Consider the following 17821-nt stretch of genomic DNA (forward strand, 5'->3'; position numbering starts at 1 on the left):
GGCTCAGTCAATAGAGCATGTGACTCTTGATCTCAGGGTGGTGAGTTTAAGCCCCACAGTGGGCATAGAGCTTACTTTAAGAAAAAAAGACTGAGATTGAATATTTTTCACATGTTTGTTGGAGACTGCTGATTTCTGAATCCTTTGAACCAGTAGTATTGTAGATTTTTCTTTATAGGAGTCTAGCTTAGGACCTTCTCCAAAATTACTCCAATGAGGGGGAAGAAATTGTTATTCAACAGATGGTGCTGGACTAGTTGAATAACTATTTGGAAGAAAATCAACTTAAATCATTACTCACACTTCAAAGTGAATTTGAAAAGAATTTATAATTAAGTACATTATTAAAAATCATACGAGGGGGCACCTCGGTGGTTCTGTTGGTTGGACGTCTGACTCTTGATTTCGGCTCAGGTAATGATCCCCAGATTGTGAGACTGAACCCCACATCGCCTCCTCACTGAGCATGGAGCCCACTTAAGATTCTGTCTCCTTCTCCCCATGCGCGTGCTCACTATCAAAAAAAAAAAAATCACAGCATTAAAACCCAGCGATATTTAGAGTGTTCAGTATTTTTCTGATCTCTGCATGGAGAAAGACTATCTTCCTAAGCTGTAAAAACAAACCAAGAAAACAAAAGAAAGATAGTAGATTTTATCACATAAAAATTTTAAGCGTAAAATAAATTGTAGGTGTGAGCAGTAGGTATAAATGTTCCAAATTGAATAACATCTGAAGAATTACTATCTTAACTATTATGTTAAGGCAGCATAGCGGGCACCAGGGTGGCTCAATTGGTTAAGTGTCTGACTTCGGCTCAGATTGTGATCTCTCTGTTCACGAGTTCAAGCCCCGCGTCACGCTCTATGCTGACAGCTCGGAGCCTGGATCCAGCTTCAGATTCTGTCTCCCTCTCTCTCTGCCCCTTCCCCATTCGTGCTCTGTCTCTCTGTGTCTCTCAAAAATAAAAACATTACAAAAATTTAAAAAAATAAGGTAGCATAGCACCATGGTTTAGGCCATGTGCTCTGGAATCAGCCTCCTGAATTCTGATAGGCCCCACCTCCTCAAATCTTTGATTTTGGACAAGTTACTTAACCTCTCTGATTCACAATTTCCTCATCTCAGAATTGTAACAAATTTTATTTCCCACCTTATAGTGTAATTTGGGAGAGTTACATGAATTATTAGTTTATTGATGTTAGATTCATGGTTAATATTAGTACTTAAAGAATGGAGAGAAATCTAAGATCTCAATGGATAAATAAATGAGCAAAAGACAAGAACACAATTTACATGAAGAAATAGATAAGGAAAAGGAGGAAGAATATTTTGGGGAGTGGCAAAAATTTTTTGAGACTTTAGTTTGGGCATAATAAATTTAAGGACACCTGTGAGGCATTACAAACAACCTAAATGCTTAAGTTAACTGAGTAGTTAAGGAAACTCTAATGCTTCTACTTTAAGGAGTGTCATAAGGTCACTAAAAGTAGTTTTTACAAAGTTTTTATAGCATAGGAGAATACCAATGAGCAATATTTACTGGGGCAGTTATATAGCATTTTTTTATATATATGATCTCAACTATGTAAAAGAAAATGCAGAGAAAAATTCTACAAAATATGTCAAAAGATTAGCAGTGGTTACATTGAGTGATGGGGCTGTGGTGCTGGAGGCAAGACGTGGGATCTTAGGTGAGTCATTCAACCTGACTAGAGGGTCAGCTATTTGAGGCTTTCTTGGCTCCACCTCATGAGATCCTACTGCCAGTGGGTTAGGCCTAAAGAAGGACTGTTCTGGCTCTCATAGCTGACAAGTCCAGTAGTGTTTGGATTCCAGGACACAGAATCTAGACCTCTCTGTCATTCAGTGTTGCCTTCCTTTGTGCTGTCTTTCTTATTAATTAGCTCTTTTCTCGTGGTGACAAGACGGCCGCCAGCAGCTCCAGGTCACACTGACCTGTTTCTTAATAGCTTCAACCCTACTGTGGGGCTCATTGCTTCTTTGTACCCATCCCTGACCAGTCTCTGTGGCCAAGGGAATCCAGGTGAATGTGGCTAGGCCAGTGTCATCATTTCCATGGCAAAACCAGGGGGTGTGAGCAAGTCCAAGAACTCCCCCTGTGCAACCACAGCTTCACGGGATTAGAGGGTCAGTGGGCACTGGCAGGAAAACCAACAGTTCTTTTCTTCCTGCTAAGAAAAGTGCAATTCCTATAAGAAGTCTGTCTCCGTTTCTCAGATAACCTGTTGTTTGAAAAGCTTCCAGACTCTGAAAATACATATATTAATTGTAAATGGAGTCATAAGCTATATACTTTTTTTAAGCTATATATATTTTTTTATTGCCTATCGAGAGTTGTATTTATCAGTTTAAAGGTTGGGTCAGCACTCCAAGCTAAAGATAGATTTAGGAATTTTTTCACAGATGGCATTGAAAGCATGCAGGAGGTTGAGAGGGTAAGAAGAATGACAAGTGTCAGAGCTGGAGAACACGAACCTTCAATGGCCAGTGGACTAGGAGTAGAAACTATTGAAAACTGTAAAGAATGGGCAAGGAAATAGCTAGTGCCTATTTCACAGAAGCAGGGGATGGCATCATAAGAAAGTAGACATGTTCTGTTCAGCAGTCTCCATGGAACAGAGAGGCTTCCAATTAAGGGGTCATTGGTAACCACATAAGTGTAGTTAAAGCACTGAGTGTGAATAGGAAGTTTGAAATGGAAAGCGCAGACAGAAACAGCTGGTCCAGATGAGGGGGAGCTGGATGCGTTCAGGCCACACATTGTGGAGGTTTGGCCTTGAAGAGGAAGAAGGTCCCCTCTTTCCACAGTAAGCATGTGTGTGGATCTGGTGGAGGGTCAACCAGGAAGGTCAATCCTGGGAACCTCAGTTTTCTCGGTAGTACCCTTAGTAAGGCTTAATTGGCAGGAAGGGCATAATTCAAGCTGTGTGAGTTGAGAAGAATCTTAGAGCAGCAGCTCAGCACAGATTTCCCAGAGCTTTTAGGGGTTTTGACGAGATTAAAAATCTTGAATACCTGGGTGGCTCGGTTGAGCATCCAAGTCTTGGTCTCCACTTAGGTCATGATCTCACAGGTTCATGAAATCAAGCCCCATGTCAAGCTTTGTGATTACAGCACAGAGCCTGCTTGGGATTCTCTCTCTCCTTCTCTCTACCGCTCTCTCTTTTCCTCCCCCTTCCCTCCCCCATCTCAAAACTAAACAAACTTAAAAAAAAAATGTTGAGTTTTTGTGGTACAGCAGTTCTTAATAGTGTTCTCCTTAGACTTCTGAGGTCCCAAAAGTCCTTTTGGAGTGTCCATGGGGTTAAAACTATTTTCATAACACTAAGGTCTTCTCACACTTTCTCTGTGCTGCCCTCTGCACTCTTGGTGCAGAACTGCTGGTGAACAAGACTGCTAGCACCTCGGCCTAGGATAAGGCAGTGGCACAGCCATGCCCTCATAGCTAAAAGCCAATGCCTACTGCACGTAAGAATGTCTCTGGTGGAGCAGTAAAAAGTACTTGCTTTATTATATCCCACCCTGCGCACATGTCTTTTGCACATTCTCTGTGATGGAATGAAAATAGAGATACATAGAGCTTGTCCGCCTTGTTCTGAATGCAGTGTTTTTTTCCTCAAAGAAAAGTGCTTGTAGTTTGAACTGTGGCTTAATTAACTGCTTTTTAAGATCAATCATTATTTGGTCTTAAGATTAGGGTTCTGAGGGGCACCTGGGTGGCTCTGTCTGTCAAGGATCTGACTCTTGATTTTGGCTCAGGTCATGATGATTTTATGGTTCATGAGTTCGAGCCCTGCATCAGACTCCACACTAGCAGTGCGAACTCTGCTTGAGATTTTCTGTCTCCCCCTCTCTTGGCCCCTCCCCTATTCTCTCTCAAAATAAGTAAACTTAAAAAAAAAAGTTTGAGAAGCATTGTTGCAGTTGCACAGTTTGAACAGCTAGATCTTTTTCTCTGGCCTTGCTCAGAAATTCTAATTGAGGATGGACGTGACAAGTTGCAGCTTTGATCCTGAATGAGAGTTTTGTTAGGTAGGTGAGATGGCCCCTCAGTGGTGCGTGTCTCACCCAGTGGTGCGTGTCTCAATTGCATGACTCACCCCAGGGTCTAGGCCAAGATGGAAAGGGAAAAAGGCTGAGGGACCTGAAGGACAGGGCCATGTTGCTGTGTACCCACTGAAATTAAAAAGGTATGGTTAGAGGATACCATGGAGAGTCAGGGATCGTGGTCAGATGTAATCCCAGCTTCGAAAGGATTTCCAGTCTTTTGGGGGAAATAAAACCTGTATCCAAGGAAGCATATGCACAGGCATAGTGATTCATGCCATCTGAGGGGTGCCAGTAGATTGCTGTGTGGCGTGGGAGAAGGGAGGCCAGGCACTCTGACTGGGATCAGAACCTGCCAGCTGCTTCCCATTTCTCTCCTTTCCCCCTTCTGTAGCTGTGACTAATGCAGAAATAGCACTAGCAATAAAAGGAAGCAGGAGATCCAGTTATTTTTCAAGTAGCAAAAATAAAAGCTATCTTCCTTTGTAATTTTTTTTTTTTTTTTTTTTTTGCCTGTAGGTTTAAGGGCCTAGAATTTAACTTGAAGGAACTATAAAAGGTCTATTTTAGAGCTGCTTAAGCTGCCAAATACCAGCTGCCTTGAAGTGCCCCCGACTTAAGTAGTACCAACAAGGTTTGGAGGGGAAGAGTATCCCCCAAGAGCTTAGAAATAATGCTGTTAGAATCTGACTTGTGGCCAGACCCCCCTGGACTTTTCCTGACAGTGTCTAATTGGGCAAAAGGCCAAATGACTTCTCGTTGCTCAAGAAACTTCTTGGGGAAATGTCTGTGAGTTCTTTTGCAGTGGTGAGGGGGAGTAGGTGGTGGTTAGAAACAGTAAATGGGTAGGTTTATTACTTGTATTACGGATAGTTAGACTCTAATGCCCAGTAAGTGGTGTGTCACGTGTTCATGCATCTACCAGGTATTCTGTGGGATTTGCCTTAGGGCCAGAGGCGCTTGTTTTCTTGACCATTATGCTGCCCTGTCCTGACCCTTGAAAGAGCTGCCTCTGAAACCTAGCCCATTCGTGGGCCCTTGAAACTCATGTCATGGCCTCAGGGGTGAAGACCTCTCCTGCCCAGACAGTGCTTTAGTCAAGGCCCAACACTCTAGATTCCTAAGAGCCTCCTCTGCTCTAAAAGGTTCTCTAACCTGTAAAGCAAAATGTCACTGTTCCCTAATTTCCTAAGGTACCCTTGTGTGTACTGGGAAGAATATAGAGGCAAAAATAAATTTGAAAATGTACTATTTGTAGAAATGCAACCTTGTGGATATGAGAAAAGTTCTCTGTTATGTGAAATTTCTCATGACATCTAGCATGTGGTTTACCACATTTATTATCTCCCAGTTGTCTTGAAGATGAAGGGCAGGTGACATGCAACAAGGGAAGTCACAAGTAGGAGCCAGAAGTGAGCATGCACATGCACGCATGCACACACACGCGTGCGTGTACATACGCATACTCTTATACTTGCCCTTTCAGTCATCTCCAGCTATAAGAGCTTCCCCAGCCTCCGTGTGCTCTCTCGAGGCTGACTTCCTGGCGCACAAGCAGTTGGTCATTTCTGATTCAGACTGTGTATTGGCCTGCTGCTCTCAATGATTGAACACATTTTTTTAGTGAGTAAATGATTAAAATGGTTTTCCTTTACCATTCTACTCTCAGGACTTAGTGATGTGTGCTAATTTGCAGATGGATGAGGTTGAACTAATAGGTTATCACTGAGAAGCAAGGCTTCATTGAGTAGGTGGCAGTGTTTTTATTTTTGGTTTTGTTTATTGATCACTACATTCTCTAAGTGTTCTTTATATTGCCTAGGAGTTTTTCAAACTTGGAGTAAATTATCAGTAAATGTTCCTTGGAGTCCTTGGATTTTTCAGGGGTGTCACAGGGCTGTGAGCTAAGCCTTACGAGAGCTGGGTAGCTCTTTATCTGCTCTCTGTCAGAAGGCTTTAATTTGAGGAAAGGACGTGCTACATAATTGGAAACACTGTTCTAAGCATCATTAAATAAAAGACATTTTTTTAAAGCCCCCAGAGCAATAATATCTTTTCTAGCATGTATTCTTTCTCATTGAAAGCTGCTCCTGATAGTAAATACAGGAACTGTCTGGTCACATTTCCCTTAACCTGTGTTCCAGCTGCTGTCAGGTGTGACCTTTGGCTTTCCTCACAGCTTGAGGTGGTGCCTGGATACTAGCTATGGAGGGCACTAGGGACAGCTGTTCATTAGCTGTTCCTCCATCCTGGTCCTGTTGATCCCACACTTGCTTTCTATTCCTGCACTTTGCACATGAAAGAAATGTTTGGCTGCTGACTACTGGCCAGATCAAAAGAATACTTTTGGGGTGCCTGGCTGGCTCAGTTGGGAGACAATGTGACTTTTGATCTAGGGGTCATGGGTTTGAACCCCATGTTGGATATAGAGATTACTTAAATAAATAAACTTTTTTTTATAAAGAGAGAGAATACTTTGTTTAGGCCTTGTAGAAAGATGCCAAGCTGCACATTGAACCAGGAGGCCTGTGCTTCACACATGGATCTCACCCAGAACCTGGAAACCACACAGTAGTAGGACAAGTGACTGTTGTCTTCTTCTGTGATCTTGCAGGCCTTCTCTAGGTGTTGAAAGATAAATGGACCATTGCAGAGCTGACTTTGGAGTAGATTTAAGAGAAGTATATATATAACACCTTTGCTTAGGGTGCCTGCAAAACGAAGTAGTAATTTAGGAAAGGTCCAGGTTTTGTAGGTAGATTTGGGTTTGAACCCCGGTCTTCCGCTTTCAGCCTTTGGCTATCACATTACCTTTCTGAGTCTGGGTCTGCGATTGTCAAATGGTCAGTCTCAAGGAGGTCAGAGAGAGGGGCGCCTGGGTGGTTTAGTCAGTTAAGCATCCGACTTTGGCTCAGGTCACAATCTCATGGTTCGTGGGTTCGAGCCCCGCTTCGGGCTCTGTGCTGACAGCTAGCTCAGACCCTGGAGCCTGTTTCAGATTCTGTGTCTCCCTCTCTTCTCTGACCCTCCCCTGTTCACGATGTCTCTCTCTCTTCAGAAATAAATAAACATTAAAAAAAAAAGGAGGTCAGAGAGATAATAGGCACCCAGTGTATTGGCTCCTCTCCCCATGGTAATGCTTAGCTCTATTGTTTTGTGGGTCAGTTTACTTAAACAGGAAATGGAAAGTAATTCAGTGACTGTTCCTTTGGCATCTCACCACTGCAAAACCCTTCTATTTGTAGCTCTGGATTTACTGGACAAAATGTTGACATTCAACCCTCACAAGAGGATTGAAGTAGAACAGGCTCTGGCCCATCCATACCTGGAGCAGTATTATGACCCAAGTGATGAGGTAAGACCTGTGCTCCTGGTTGCTTCTGCAGGGATATCAGCCACCAGCAGCCCCAATCAGGGAATGACCAGATGTCATGCTTAGATTGACCTGAGAGGTGCATGGTGCCACACCTGGTCCTCTCAACAGCGCACATTGTCTGCTTTGATGACTAGTGCTGTCAGTATAGTTTGAAACCTCTCCCTACCCTATCCCCCAGGATTCTTGTAAATCTTAGAAAATTTCCTCCAGGCCACCTACAGCAGGGGTGGGGCAGGGGAAATGGATGGGTAATGGGGAGCACGGATAAAGAAGGCGTCCAAGGCTAGAGACCACTGTTGTGGTCTGTGGCAGGAAGAGCCACCTGAATCAAAGTGCCTGCCCCGAGGGTGGAAAGGAGGTCAACTGCCTGTTTGGGGAGGGGCATTACAAAGTGAGGAGGTCAGCTTGGACAGTTCCCACTTTGGCTTGATGACTTCATGGATGTTGTGCCTCCTTGGGATGGGGACACAAGAGCTAGCTGTGGTGGGTCTAGAGGTGGATGTGGCAGGCCTCTGGAGCGTGTCAGACATCCGGGTAAAGATACTTTGTATCATGTTCTCTCCAGGAAAGTCCCAGTTCCTTGGCTTCTTTGATTCTTCTGGAGCTTCAGTTTTAACTTTATTTTCTGGGTGGTAATGAAGAAAAGTGCAATATGAACCAAAGTTTGGATTGTTCTAGTTGAGAATCGGTCACAGAGAACAAGACTTCGTACACCTGTTTTAAAAGGGGGGGTAGGGGGGAGAACCAAGCAGAATGTGTTAATATTAAAGGGGGAAATGGAAGAGGAAAGGGGAAAAGTATAAAAGTTAAAAGCTGATAAATGAAAGAGAAAGAAGAAACCAAAAAAAGTATTTCTCAATCAGCCCCCTTCCATCTCTATCCCCTCCCCTCAGAAATAATGGGGGCAGCTTGCAAAGATACCTACAACTAGTAAATAACAGGGAGGTAGGTGAGAGTGTAAGGCTTGGGGCACTGACTAGCCCATTGAGCCCCCCATGTCTTAACGGTGAGCCTGGGCAGTACCCCAAACCCAGTAGGACATATATAGGACACCAGTGTGACCCCACACATAGAGCTGTCCTTCAGAGAGGGCTAGCTACTTGTTTTTTTCTAATGGACATGAATCCTTTCCCCCATATCAAGAGAACAAAGCGTAGTGCAGAATTTGGGGTCCATGTTTCCTTATCCTAAAGGCCTGGTGTGAGGATCACATGGATAAAAATCTAGGAGTGCCTGGTGACAGCTGGTATCCTCATCAGATTAGTTCTGTTAACATGGCATTAGTTTGGGGGTACCTAAAAATCAAAATTTAAATAGTATCAATTGACTAATTTCCTTTTTTGTCCTGAGAATTCTTTGATATAGACATTTTAAATATGTACTTAAATAACCTTCTGATTATTTATAAGGTGTGCTCAAAAATGAAAACTTGCAGGAAACTACAACACAGATTACTTCGTAGTCTTATGACACAGTTACTAAGATTTTGGAATATTTCCTTCCCAGTCTTAAATTTCTGTATTTAAATTTTTTAAAGAATAGTGTTCATTTTGTTTAGCAAACATGTGCATTTCCTCCGTGATATTAATCTTCCTTACAGCTTCTTTTTTAATGACTCCATAATATTCATATGAAAATAACTATGATGTATTTCATGAAGTAGATTTATTTATCATCAGCTTTGATTGTATAAATGTACCACCACCACAACAGTAAATTTCTATTTTTCAACACTTAGTGCCTTAAAATTTTGAAAATTATTCTGGGATTAGTAATAATTTCAGAAAAGTACTCTTAAAGTGGATTTAGTTGCTCCCTTCGATTTACTGCAAGCTCCTACAAAGTGTGCCTTATGGAGTGCATAGGCAGGATGCTGGTTCGTAGGTGCATGTCAAAGCGCTTGGGTTTTCATAGATGTCAGTGCCACTGTATACATTTCAGAGTCTAAGCCACAGCCGTTTATGAGTCCATGTTTAACTCCGTCAGCCATAGCCACTCCTACTTACCCTGTGTCCTGTGCTCTCCTGCAGCCCGTTGCTGAGGCACCGTTCAAGTTCGACATGGAGCTGGACGACCTGCCCAAGGAAAAGCTCAAAGAACTCATCTTCGAAGAAACGGCCAGGTTCCAGCCGGGATACAGGTCTTAAACTTGTCAGGTACCTAGAGCTTTAGCCATATGATAAACCCTGGCTGTGGAGAGAGAATATAAATTAAACATTACTAAATGGAAAAAGGAATTTCCTTGAGCTCCATGTTTCAGCTTCATGCACTTAACAGAAAGGGTGATGGACAATGCAGTGATATCAGGTTTTTAAAAACTGTGTGTTCCAAGAAGAAAGGAAACACAGATCTTGATTTTAGAGAACATATAGAAAGAGGAGAAGGAATTGTTTGAGAATTCTGGAGTGAGCAAAGGAGTGAGAGTTGTGCTGAACCCTGTAGAAATGAGCAGTAAAGAATTATAACCCAAGGCCTGAAGCATTTGCTGAGGAAATGCTTTGGACAGACTGACATGGGAGGGGCTGGAGGTGTTTTTCCACAGGCACCTGTGTCATATGCAGCATGCCTGCTAGTGGCTGTGGGGCTGCTGCGCCCACACTGGAACTAGAGGCTTTCTGAGGGCAGGTAGGGAAGAGTGGGTTCTGTGACAGTAGGCATCCGGTAAAACTCTTTCTTTGCTCCATTCTTTCCTGCCCTGTCCATTCTGTTTTCGTGTATTGGGATCTGGAGATGATGGTTCAGGCTGAGGGTTGACAGTACAAGGCTCAAAAGCAAAAGCTGCTTGAGGTGTTTCACAAGAGGACATATAACTGATCAGAGGGCATTAGAAGGGCCAGAGGGCAAAGCAGGTAGGGTTACTTGCAGATTAGTTAAACAGCAGGAAGTTGTTCCTGGTCTCCAGCTAAAGGAGCAAAAGAAAAATGGTGTTAGCCAGGGTCCTTGATCATCACACAGTAAGGGTGCTGGGCACCTGCTTTAACTGCAGCTATTAGAGCGTTACCCTCACTGAAGAGGGGTCAGGAGCCTCTACTGCCACTGATGTGGGGGATCTCTGGAGCCTGTAGCCACCATCACTATCTGTTGCCTCTGAAGCCAGGAGCCCCCCCACCTCCTAAAAAGTCCTGTGTCACTAAGAAGCAGAAAAAAGGAAACCTGGCTTTTCCTATGTGCCAGCCATTGGCAGAATCTCATCAGAAGCCAGTTGCCAATGAAGTTCAGCAGTGCATTTCACAAGCTCCAGCCCTGTCATTAAGAACAGAGGACAGGAGGGGCGCCTGGGCGGCTTAGTCGGTTAAGCGTCCGACTTTCGCTTGGGTCATGATCTCGCGGTTCGTGGGTTCGAGCCCCGCGTCGGGCTCTGTGCTGACTACCAGCTCAGAGCCTAGAGCCTGTTTCAGAGTCTGTGACTCCCTCTCTCTCTGACCCTCCCCTGCTCACGCGGTCTCTCTCTCTCTCTCCTAGAAATAAATAAAATATTTAAAAAAAAATTTTTTTTTTAAATAAAAAAAAAGAACAGAGGACAGGGGAAGGGTAGAAAGGATCTGAGAATATGTGACCATATCAGCCACAGAAAGCCATAGAAACCAGAGTAAGGGTTGGGAACCATTAGGGAATACACTCTTCTAAAGTGTGGGGGATAGAAAATATGGTTTCCGTAAGAAGTCTGACAGGGAGGGTTGGAGAAGACTGGGTGGGAGATGAACACAGATCTATGAGCTTCCGGACCAGAGGCTAGAGGTTTGGATGAGGGCTGTGGAGATGAAAAGCAGTGTGTTCAGGAGAGTGGAGGGAGCAGAAACTCTGAAAAACTTCACATTTCCTAACCCTAGCTTCCAGGGGCCAGGGGAGCTTAGCCTAGCACTGGATGTGTCCTAAAAGACGAACTCAAAAGTAAGTGACGTATGGAAGGGGCATGTGTTCACAGGACATTAGGACCGTGCTGGTTAACAAGTGCTTGGGGAAGTGTCTGAAGGAGAGAGAGAAGGTTGGGAAGGTCTTAGCAGGGGGCTGAGGAGGACAAAGTCTAGCAAGGGTTGGATTCTCTTTTCATACTTCACGGTGTCACAGTCTGTTAAACTATTTGTTATGTACTTATTGACAGAAAGTCAGTCTCCAGGACCTAGCCATTTTTACCCCTTGAGTCTCCATGGGTTCTCCTTCCTGGTCTCTCTGCTCACAGTGGAAATGATCTTCCCTCTCCCAGAGCCTGCTCTCCCTTCCCTGTGTCTGCACAAGGTCAGATCAGCTGTCTCCAGATTTTGTAGATAAAGTTTTATCTCACCCTTGACATGTAGAAGTTTGCTGACCACTGACCTAGAATATTGAGCCGAGCTATTTCAGTGCTTTTCTTCCTTCACAATCCCTTTAACAGTTTATTTTCCTGAAATCACTTGGTGGCCTGTTTTTACCCATCTTGTTCTGGTTTGAGCTCACACATACCACGTGCTTCCTCTGAGTCAGGTGCATGTTAGACTCCCTGGGTTAGCAGAACAAACAAAACTGAAACTGGCCTCAGAGGAGCACACAAAGGAGTAAGGAACAAAGACACACAGAACTGCCATGCATGTTTTTAGTGTAAAAGAGTACCCACGGCTGACACAATTAGCAGTTTTTCATCATTCATTTCTTCACCATTGAGTACTTCCTAATTCCAGGTAGGAAGGCAGTAAAGATGAATAAGACCTAGGCTTTGCTTTCTAACAGCTTGATGGCAGGACACAGGTAGACAACAAGTAATCAGACACAGTGTCATGGGTGCTGTGCCAGGGTAGGTGTAGGCCCCAAAGATTGAGGAAGACCAGCATCAGAGTGCTGGGAAGGGAGCAGTCTGCTGTCTGGGGAGGCACTCAGCAGTATGAGGCCAGGGAATCAGGCCTGCATGGGCGACTGAAGCCCAGGCTTGCCAAGAAGCCCTCTTCTCCCAGACTGCTTCCAGTCCTAAAGCAGCAGGGCAAGTGATTCTAGCGCAGTAAGGATATTGGGTGACCTCAGAGAGCAAGCACTCTTGGGACCACTGGCCCAGCTGCTAGAGGAAAAAGGCAGTGCAACAGCCACGGAGAGGGGCAGGACAAAGGCAAGGATGCTCCTGCTGCTTTAGAACTGGGGCCTGTTACCAGATAGAAGGGTGGCAAGGACGGTCACTGTGTGTTTAGTTCACTTTATAGCCTGATTCCCCCCCCCCCAACTTTTTGTTACTGAATTATAATTGACATAACAATCTTAGCTTCAGGTGTAAGCATAATGATTCGTTTTATACATTACTTCCACTGTTTTTTAAATTACAATTTTCAACTATTCTGAAAAGTTGAGTTTTACAGTAGAAACCCACATTCTCACTACCTGGATTCTGTGATCAAAAGGATCACCTCAATAGACCTAGTTACTTAACAATGTTTTTTAAATTACAGTTTTCAAAAATAAATAAATAAATAAATTACAATTTTCAACTACTGTGAAGAGTTGAGCTTTACAATAGAAACCCACATTCCCACCACCTAGATTCTGTGATTAACACTTTTCTGTGCATGCTTTCTCACATATCTGTTCCATCTGTTCCTCCATCTACTTACCAATCTATTTTATTTTTTTCTTATGCATTTCAAAGGAGGGTGGCAGCATCAGGACTGACTTATAATACAGTCACCTAGAATATAAAAGTGAATCCAGAGGGGGCGCCTGGGTGGCTTAGTCGGTTAAGCGTCCGACTTTCGCTTGGGTCATGATCTCGCGGTTCATGGGTTCGAGCCCCGCGTTGGGCTCTGTGCTGACTGCCAGCTCAGAGCCTGGAGCCTGTTTCAGTCTGTGACTCCCTCTCTCTCTGACCCTCCCCTGCTCACGCTGTCTCTCTCTCTCTCTCCTAGAAATAAATAAAACATTTAAAAAAAAAAAAAGTGAATCCAGAGGAAGATGGAGCTAGGGGCATCCATCAAATTCTGGGAAGGTTTGATAATCACAGCAACAAGTCAGCACACAGCTCGTGTTTATGATTAAGGAAACTGAAGATGCACATGTTTAAGCTAAGCATTTTGCTGAAGGTTGTATGCTGGCAGCAAAATTTGGAAGGCCTAGGTCTTTGGGACCAAGAAGCCCATTTTCTTGTAAGCTTTCCACACTGTCTTGGAGTAGTTCTGTGCCCTGGAAAAGGTCAAGGAACTCATTCACAAAACTGTGCAGCAGTTTCACAGAGTTCCCAGCCTATAGCATTGAGATGAGAAGCTACAAACTGGAGAGTCAGGGAGATGCAGGTGTTGGGAGCATACAGGAACATTAGAGACAGGTGATGTTGACTGCCCAGCTACAAAGGAAAGAGCTGAAAAACATGCCCACACAGGGCCTCAGAGGACAGCCATGGGACCCCTTTGTGGGCAGTGGGGATGACAAAGACTACTGCAGAGGAAGTCCCTTCTTGCTGGGTCATAGGCTTTACTGATACCCTGAGTGGTCTTAAAGGATCAAAGTGTGTTCATTGTATTTTGTTTAAGTGGGTCAGTTTTAGAAACGTGTCCACTAAAAAGTTAAGAATGTGTACATGGTTAACTTTGTGACAAACCTCCTGTTCTCAGAGGCTGGTGAAGATAAGTACCTGACTTTCTCCCTCATCTGCCTGTTGGTGAATTTTCTCAGGTAGATTGGTTAATTTTCTCTCAGCCGGTAGGTTTGGCTGCAGTTCAGAACAGCATCCCTCTAGAGGGAGGTCATTTCCCATCTCTGAGTCCCATCTCCCCATCACAGAGTGGGGTTATAATATGCATCCTTCCTGCCCTGACTCTTGAGTGGTAGGTGAAAGCCATCTTGTCCAAAAGTGCATTGTGAAATACCGGAGTGACATTCTGCTAGATCATACTAGCAAACATTTCACAACAATAGGGTCTCCCTAAAGAAAAGGTCTATTTTATTTGCATTTTGACACCGTTACCTTCCCAGCCATCTCAAGCAGGCTTCTTCAGAACAGGAACACAGAACATGACTGGGGTGGTAATGTTTTCACTTCTCCCTAGGGTGATACAAAACTAACAGAGACCTGGGGAGGAACTTAATTCATTACATATGGATGCCTTAGGCAGTGGTTCTCAAAAGTGTGGTCCATCTATGCCTTACCTGCTAGCAATCTGTGCTTTAACAAGCTCTGCAGAGGATCCTGATGTTCGCCCTTGAGAACCTATAATAGGTTAGAGTGAGTTTGATTTGTAATGTAATCTCTTCAAGGAAAATAGAGCTACCACAATAATCAGGGAAGATGTGTGCTACTTGTACTTTGATAGTGTGATGCTCCTGGCGGACCTCTTGCAGGAGACCTATATGCAGACATCTGGAGAGCCAGGTGGGTTCTGTCAAGTACAGTAAATGAATTAAGGCTATCTCCAGAATGCCACCTGCTGCCTTTCAGGGTGCTGTCCTGGAGGCCTGGTGGGGAAATAGCTGTCTGATCACCTCTGACCTGCACAATGAGAACCATCTTTTTGCCCATGGGAACCAAGCCACAGTTCCCTGCCTCATCGGAATTCAGGCCCGCTAACTTCATACTTCAACCAGCACTTCATTTTTGCCTTGTTTTGTCGCAGTCAGCCGAAACTTGAGCATTAAAACAGCACACTTGACACTGTGTGGTTGATTCTATCCTACCTGGTCATCCAGAGAGGAAAAGAAACTTGCTAAGAATAGGAGGCAGCAAGGGTGCTTGTCTGGCTCAGTTGGTGAAGCACTTGACTCTTGATCTCAGAGTTGTGAGGTTGAGCCCCATTTTGGCCATAGAGATTATTAAATAATAATAATAATAGAATAGGAGGCAGCTGACAAGCACTTTGCATAAATGTGTATCCTTTACAAAGACCTTCAGATTTTGTTTTTCACCGTTGGAGTGGCGGGTATCGTAGTTAATAAAATGCATCTTGGAAACATGGAGTGCATGCGGGTGTGTACCCTTGTCACGGAAACGTCCTCTGAGCTATCCCAAGAAGAGACGCCCACAGACTAGAGGCAGAGCCTGCCTCTTAGGAGCTGCCCTGTGGTGCATAGGCCAAGTGGTTCCAGGTGAAACGACCTTATTGTAGGAATATTTTCTCCTTTGCTTTTTTTTTTTTCCTTCACTTTTCCAGTTTTTGTAATGATGTTGGTTCATTCTTTTCACTTCTCCACTTCCCTAATAGCTGCTGCTAATGTTGTTTTAACGTGGGTCATTCTTAACTCATAGGCTTGCCTGTTTGTTTTTCAATAGGACAAGGGCTCAGAGGACTGGACGTGCTCAGACATCGGTGTTGTTCTTCCCAGTTCTTGACCCCGGTCCTGTCTCCAGCCCGTCTCGGCTTATCCACCTTGACTCCTTTGAGCCGTTCGGAGGGGCGGTTTCTGGTAGTTGTGGCTTTTATGCTTTCAAAGAATTCCTTCAGTCCAGAGAACTGTTCCTGGCATCCCTGTGTGTGTCACCCACCGGTGACCTGTGGCAGTATGTACTTTCAGTGCACCTACTGCTTACCGTTGCTTTAGTCACTAATCGCTTTCTGGTTTGAAAGATGCAGTGGTTCCTTCCTCTTCTGAATCCTTCCTAGGTGACGCCCTGCTGACCCATACAGTCACACCAGAAATAGTTCATTCCAGATTGGCTCTCGTCACTGGCATCTCACTTTATGATAGGGAAGGCTACTACCTAGGGCACTTTAAGTCAGTGACAGCCCCTTATTTGCACTTCACCTTTTCACCGTAAGTGTATCCCCAGAGCAGGAGTATGTGGAAACACCTGGGATGACGTTGCAGCCTGCGGTGAGTGCTCCCGTCTCGGGAATCTTTGGGGGTGCTTGCCCGTGTCTTTTCTCATATCATGTTAGTCACTAACATATTTAAAGTCTGTGCTATTTGCCCAGCTTTTAGGAAACTCAATCATTTTTCTAAATAAAAGAAAGACGTACTGCATCCCACAGCCTCACTCTGTAGATTTATTGTGGTTACTTGTACCATTTACAGAGGTATAACACTTGCCAAAATGTGTTATCTGCAGTACTGTTGCCAAGGCTTATGCAAAAAGATGTAAAGTGGCAGCTGCACTCGGGATTTAGTGAGAGATGTACACGGGTCACAGCAGGGTGCTAAGGAGAGGGTCTGGAGAAGCAGCCAGCAGGCCACCCGGATGTCACGGGCAGAGCTCCACACACAGGTGTATGTATACCCCCGAGCTACATCGTGTGGTGTGCCACATCCAGTGTAACCACATTCAATGCCTCAGGATTTAGCAGAGAGGAGCCCTGCATCTTTAAATGAGAAAGTATACAATTCTTTTTCCTCCTACAGCATGTCAGCATCTCAAGTTCATTTTTCAACCTACAATATAACAATTTGTAATAAAGCCTTCATGAGCTCATGACGTGAAGCACTGTTCTGTCATCAAGTACTCTCAAATGTTTCTGATACTGCTGAGCTAAGACCATGAGAAAAAGCTAGCACTAAGTCATGTTTGGAGCCCTATCCCATATTATCCTGATCTCTTTAAGTATTTGTTCCTGCCACTGCACACTGTGGCGTTGACTTGGTGTTCTGTCCCAGTGCGGTGCCTCCTCTTGACTCCCCCACTGCTCTCTGTGGTGAGAAATTTGCCTTGTTCAATAATTACTGTACCCTCGCATGACTGTTACAGCTTTCTGTGCAGAGATGACTGTCCAAGTGCCACATGCCTATGATTGAAACGAAAAATTTATTGTTACCTCTGAGTTTGTGTTCCACGGAAAATGCTACCCAGCAGATCACTTAGGAAAAATAATTCTATTTTTAGCTTTTTATTTCTCAGCTGTCCTTTTTTTCTTGTTTGATTTTTGACAGCAATGGAGAATGGGTTATATAAAGACTGCCTGCTAATATGAACAGAAATGCACTTGTAATTCATGGAAATAAATGTACATCTTTGATCTTCATATTCATGTTAAGATTCAGTGTTGATTTCCTCTGGATCAGCGTGTCCAAGTGGACAGTCAGCTTCAGTTTGTGCTTGGAGCAGAAACGCTTGTGGGCCTCCCCTTCCCATCTGGGCACTGCCCCGACACTGGTTTACATAAAATGATGTAGAAGGCATTTTTGTAAGATCCTAGTTTCCCTCTGCACAGCAGAGAATCAACTCTGACGTGTTTCATTACTCAAATCCTAGGTCTGAAATTCCATCAAACTATGATGAAGAAGCCCAAACGTCTCAGGTTGAATTCTCTGGTTCTTTCTAAAGAGGGCGTGCCTATGTGCCCCAGACCTCCTGCTGAGCACAACTGGGTGTTAGGAAGGGCTGCCCGGTGTCACTTGGCCCACACCACCTGGCCCAGGGTGCTGGTGCTCACACCTCACAGGCTAACGAAGGATGGCGGACTCCGCCTCAGAGATCAGAACATATCTAGATTCTTG

General features: G+C 44.3%; 1 protein-coding gene across 1 annotated transcript in view; it reads left to right on the forward strand.

The window, feature by feature from the left end:
- The window catches only part of MAPK1 (mitogen-activated protein kinase 1), a 43439-nt gene extending 26093 nt beyond the window's left edge, over positions 1 to 17346 (forward strand). The window contains exons 7-9 of the mRNA XM_077745873.1: positions 7317 to 7426; positions 9478 to 9603; positions 15663 to 17346. Coding sequence (XP_077601999.1) covers positions 7317 to 7426; positions 9478 to 9594 — 227 coding nt within the window. The 3' untranslated portion in view covers positions 9595 to 9603; positions 15663 to 17346. The remainder of the gene's footprint in view (positions 1 to 7316; positions 7427 to 9477; positions 9604 to 15662) is intronic.
- The last annotated feature ends 475 nt before the right edge of the window (positions 17347 to 17821 follow it).

Source organism: Crocuta crocuta, unplaced genomic scaffold (assembly GCF_008692635.1).
Source record: "Crocuta crocuta isolate KB4526 unplaced genomic scaffold, BGI_CrCroc_1.0 scaffold344, whole genome shotgun sequence".
Classification (NCBI taxonomy): domain Eukaryota; kingdom Metazoa; phylum Chordata; class Mammalia; order Carnivora; family Hyaenidae; genus Crocuta; species Crocuta crocuta.